This window comes from Lipotes vexillifer, unplaced genomic scaffold, assembly GCF_000442215.2.
Source record: "Lipotes vexillifer unplaced genomic scaffold, Lipotes_vexillifer_v1.1 scaffold382, whole genome shotgun sequence".
Lineage (NCBI taxonomy): Eukaryota > Metazoa > Chordata > Mammalia > Artiodactyla > Lipotidae > Lipotes > Lipotes vexillifer.
In genome coordinates this window covers 9,989,405-9,994,682 of record NW_006780611.1, presented here as the reverse complement: position 1 = coordinate 9,994,682, position 5,278 = coordinate 9,989,405, and the positions used below count along the sequence as shown (strand labels likewise).

General features: G+C 48.9%; 1 protein-coding gene across 1 annotated transcript; it reads left to right on the top strand.

Moving 5' to 3' along the window:
- Window positions 1-283: 283 nt before the first annotated feature.
- Window positions 284-2,323, top strand: TOMM22 (translocase of outer mitochondrial membrane 22). The gene is made up of 4 exons (XM_007454014.1): window positions 284-420; window positions 663-781; window positions 1,251-1,368; window positions 1,605-2,323. Exons 1-4 carry the CDS (start codon window positions 304-306, stop codon window positions 1,677-1,679), a joined length of 429 nt encoding a protein of 142 aa, XP_007454076.1. The 5' UTR covers window positions 284-303; the 3' UTR covers window positions 1,680-2,323.
- The last annotated feature ends 2,955 nt before the right edge of the window (window positions 2,324-5,278 follow it).

Below are 5,278 nucleotides of genomic sequence, written 5' to 3'. Positions count from 1 at the left end.
TTCGTGTTTGTCTACGTGCGATCTCTGGGAGGCTTGTTAAAATGCAGATTTTCGGGCTCACCCTAAGCCCACAGAACAGAATTAACCGCTGACGCACCCCGATTCAGGGCTTTAATAAGTTTCCCACGTGTCTCACGTTCTCCGACCTCCCGGCCGCCCTTTGCTGAAGGCCGGTGAAGCCCGCCTACCAGAAGGCGGCGCTCTTCCCCAGCCCTCCAGCCTCCGGCTCCCGGAAGGGCGGCTCTGTCCGCCGTCGGCGCCGCACTCGCCTCTTCTCTTCCGCTTCCGGTGTTCCCCACAGCCATGGCTGCCGCCGCCGTCGCTGCGGGCTCTGGGGCCCCGTTGTCCCCGGACGAATTGCTTCCGAAAGGCGATGCCGAGAAGCCTGAGGAGGAGCTGGAGGAGGAAGACGATGAGGAGGTACTGGGCACCGCGGGACGGAGCGGGGCTGGGAAGGTGCAGGCGTGGAGCGGGGGTGAGGGCTCCGCGTGCTGCAGGAGCGGGACGAAGGCGCGTAGCGGAGCTTGGAGAGGTCCGAGCAGAGGCGTCTCCGGGAGGCGAGGTGAGGCCCCGCTGGGGCCGGGGTGCCCTAGCTCCAGGGGACCGGCGTCGGGGGGTGGTTACCGCTGCTTCGGCCCATATCCGCGCTTCCTCCACCACAGTTAGATGAGACTCTGTCGGAGAGACTGTGGGGTCTGACGGAGATGTTCCCCGAGAGAGTCCGGTCCGCGGCTGGAGCCACTTTTGATCTCTCCCTCTTCGTGGCTCAAAAAATGTACAGGTAAGGGACGAGGGCAAAGACATTGGGGTGTGCCTGGGGTGACTGAGATGCCCTGAATGAACACGGGCTTTGGGAGCCGCAGACCTGGGTTAGAGGCCAGCCCGCCAGCTAGATCACTGAGTGACCTTGGACTGGTGCTGCTTTAACCTTTCTTGGTCTTTATTTCCTCGTCTGTAAAGTGAGGATTCTTATTGGGCAGGGTCGTTGTGAGGATCATCTCAGATTATGTGATATAATTAATGTATAAGTAGCACTGTGAGAACTCAGGAGAATGTTCAGACTACTCTCACTAGATGTACAGGTTCTAGAACTGCTCCTCTTGTTTCCGGTAGGAGTACAGTGCAAGAGTTGGGTAGAACATGCCAACCAAGAACATTGGAATGTGCAGGGTGAGAGATTTGGTTACTAGTGAGTTCTTGGTGAAGCTGTGTATTTTTGTCTTGCCGTGGTGCTCATGCTCCCTCCACAGGTTTTCCAGGGCAGCCTTGTGGATTGGAACCACTTCCTTCATGATCCTGGTTCTTCCGGTCGTCTTTGAGACTGAGAAGTTGCAGATGGAGCAACAGCAGCAGCTGCAGCAGCGGCAGGTGAGCCCAGACCCTGGGCTTGTTGCCAGTAGTGGAGACATAAGTTGTTTCTTCCTCCAGCACCTAGGTAGGGCGGTTAGTGTGCCGGAAGGGATTGGGATCCGGCCCACCCTCCTTTAGGTGCCTGACTGTGCCCTCAGCATTGTGTTCATAGACCTTGTCTGCCTGGACAGGCATGATGAAAATGAGAGCCCTAGGTCTGTACAATGCCTTACACCCCTCCTTTTCTTTTCCAGATACTTCTAGGGCCTAATACAGGGCTGTCAGGAGGAATGCCCGGGGCTCTACCTTCACTTCCTGGAAAGATCTAGATTGTTACTGCTATGTTTGGCCTGTCTTGGTGGGAGAAGTTTGAAAATTCAATAGTGTTTGAACTGCTGATTATTGGATTTTTTTTAATTTTTTTTTTTTTTTAACTTTGGCACATTGATCTATCTAAACCTGGTGGGGAGAATTCTCCCCACATTGTCTCATGGAGAGACTCCTCACTTGCAACTGTGCCCTCCATGCTCTCCTGACTTATTTCTTCTGTCCTCACCCTGATACCAGAGTGCAGCAATGCAGACGGTTACTCCAGCCCCGGCCATCCCACCCCTTTCACTAAATTACTTCTGACGGAAGATCTCCTCACTATCCCATTGTGGGGTAGGAACTGATGCCATCGGGAAAGATGTGCCCCTGACCATTAACGACTGTTCGGTTTTTAAGAATGGGGATGTTGGGGAGGGACGTGCACAAGAGATAAAATGCATTACAGCTGTGCTGTGAATTTCTGTGTATGTTGGAAAGGATGGAGAGAGGGCTGGCAACAGCTTCAACCACAAGATGGGGACTGTGGAGGACAGAGCAGGAGCTCATTTCCTCTGCATATTGTGGCTGTTAGACATGTGTGTGTCTAAAAAAGTCAGTGCTCACTTTTTCTATTTAAATATTAAAAAATGATTCCAACCAAAAATGTATTCCAAGTGCTCGTCATACATACCTTAAAATTATTTAGACCATTTTAGAAGGGCAAAGAAAACTGCCCCTCACATTTTCTCTCACCTGAGCCAGCACCACCGTTTAATACTGACTGATCCCTTAAGCCCAAGTTAGTTAAATTCCCAGAGGTAAAAAAAAATTCATCTTTGACCAGGAACCTCTCTGAGTTCAAGCAATCAGTTTCAGATCCACCAGCAAAGGATTGGGTCCATGTACTTGCACAGTCTACAGTGACATTACACAGTTATAAAGGGGGAATCCTCTGGTGATCCAGCAGTTAGGACTCTGCTTCCACTGCAGGCAACACGGGTTCGATCCCTGTTTGGGGAACTAAGATCCCACATGCTGTGAAGCTCGGCCAAAGGAAAAAAAAGAAAAAACAGTAATTATAAAGAACTTGGAAGGAATGACATAGTATTGCTGTCTAGTCTGGGGATAGGAAGGTTGCAAACAGAACATCTTGGGTTTGTTCTTTTTGAAAATACAGTTGACCCTTGAACAACACGGGGTTAGGGGAACTGACCCTCCTTGCAAAAGCCTGTGCATTTCTTTTAAAAATCATTGGCCCTCTATGTGTCTGCTGTCCAACCAATCACAGTTCACGTGGCACTGTAGTATTTGAAAAAAGTTCACGTGTAAGTGGACCCACAGAGTTCAAACCTGTGCTGTTTGAGGAACAACTGTAATTGCTGATGAGCTATTGACAGTGAATCCAACTGTAGCCCTATCTTTGAACTTTGTAATTTTTCCGTTTCACACACATTTTTATTGGCATTGTGCTAGTAACAATACTAAGTCCTTCATGTGGGTTGCTGGAACTATACTATACAATTTAGGAGGTGGTAGTATTCTCATTTTACAGAAGAGGAAAACAGTCCCAGAAAGGTTAAGTGATCTGTTCCAGGCTGAATAGAAAATGCCTGATCTGAATTCAAATCTAGGCAGTCTGGCTCGGAATCCTGCTATGTACGTGGTGCCGGGGCCTCCCAGGTCCTCTGTGTAAATACATAATCTTCCACCTGTTAACCAGGGAAGAATAGTCACTTGTCAGTAAAGAAAATTTGTACTTTAGAGTTAGGGTTCTTCATATTGTGGAGCCTAGTTTTTACAATTAAGTCGAAAAGTGTCTCGGGCTTTTTCTGAATTAAGTTCTACTTGGTGAGTATTTTGTCTGGATTTTTGAAGTGAGAGGTCTGGCCAAAGCACAATATGTCTCTAAAAGATGACTTATGCTGGTAGTGAATTCCTTCCAAAGCAGCATCATACTAAACTTCACTTTTTTTAATGTACATAATTATAGAATTCAGACAGATGAAATTTATGTATGGAGTTTTCCATTTTTAATATTTGGTTAAACAAAATACATCTTTTGTAAACAAACCCAGCACAAGGCCAACAAAAAGGAATAAAAGCAAGAAAAACAAAAAGCCTAGGGTTGCCCCTTACTGGGCATCAGGGTCAGGCCTGCCCCCTTTCTTAAAGGAAGTGGGGCGTTTTGCCCTTGGGCATCAGCATAGGTCCCTGTTCCTAAGCACCAGAATTGGATATGAACAGAGAAACCAGCCCTGAAATGTTTAAGCGTCTTTGCATATATCCCACTGGCTCATGGACTCCAAGTGCATGGGGACTCCTTTGAAGTGCCATTTGCACAGGCCCAAGCAGACTGGTGGCGAGGAGTTTCCTCCTCCTCCCAGGAAATGGCTTACATCACTGACAGTGCCGATGGACCCAAGGTCCTGCTTGTGACAATGAGCAAGGTTGGCTGTAACTTCTGGCTGGTGGTGGTTGGAATGTCACTGCAGGGGCGAAGAGCTCCCTGTGGTGCCAAGCAGGCCTGGTGTAGAAAATGGTGCAGAAGAGAATGCGGCCACTTGCTGAGGGTGTAATGCAGTTGCCGCTTGGTGGCCTCTGTTACTCAGCATAAAAAATGGCCTTGTTAGATTGAAGATACATGTGCAGAAAAAGTGCTGGTGTAAACATGCACTCCAGTCACAGTGGGGAGAGAGCCTCAGCTTCATCCCGATAAGCTTGCCCAGGCTGGACATGCAAAAGCCCCAGGCTGGCTCTGCTATTGGAGAGGTCTGGCCAGTGGGGCAGCTCTCAGACCTGCTGAAACCACTGACCTGTGAGGGCTGGACAGGCCACCCTTGCCTGCCCGCCTGCCCTGAGACAACCACAGCCACTGTGGTGACAGGCGGTGTAGTATGACTCTTACTTCTTTTGTTTTCCCAAGTTACGGGGAGAAAAGTGGCCTACAACTATTTAAAGAGGTAGGGGGCGGGTCCATTCTCAGTTGATCTGTAAAGGAAGCTACAGAGAGATGACAAAGCGTAACGCACACATCCACCCAATGTGAGGGCTCTGCTTCTTGTCACTATAGTAACTCCAAGCCTAGGACTTCTACCCATTCTAGCTGATCCAAGTCTCTGAAGGCTTATCTTCCCAATACTTTCCTTGCCCAACTATGTCTCAAACTAGTAGAATTTGATGTCAAAGGCAGTCTTATTTTTTTCCTGATTTTTGCCAGAGTGGGTCAGCTGGGAAAACTGCCCTTTTGCCTATCTTGTGCCTCAAAGCCTCCTAAACCAATGCAATGCAGTGAAGTGGGAGGGATGCTGCTGGAGTGAGGCAGACAGGCTGCCCATGCCTGCCCCAGCCTGGTTCTGGCCACATCCTCTTAGGTAAGTATCTAGCTCACCCTGTCACACTAGAATATCGCAGGATTCAACCACCCAGCATGGAATATTAGAGAACTTTTCATTATAAAACTCCAAGGATAGCCATAAACCACTCTTAAAAACGGGGTAAGGGCGGCATTAAGGGTTGGAGACAGCATGCTGTACTGCTGCTGCAGTTTTGGAGATGGTTTCCTGAGAGGCCTTTTTGCTCTAAGTCCTTCAAACCTGTCACATGGGCTTTGCCTGTACTG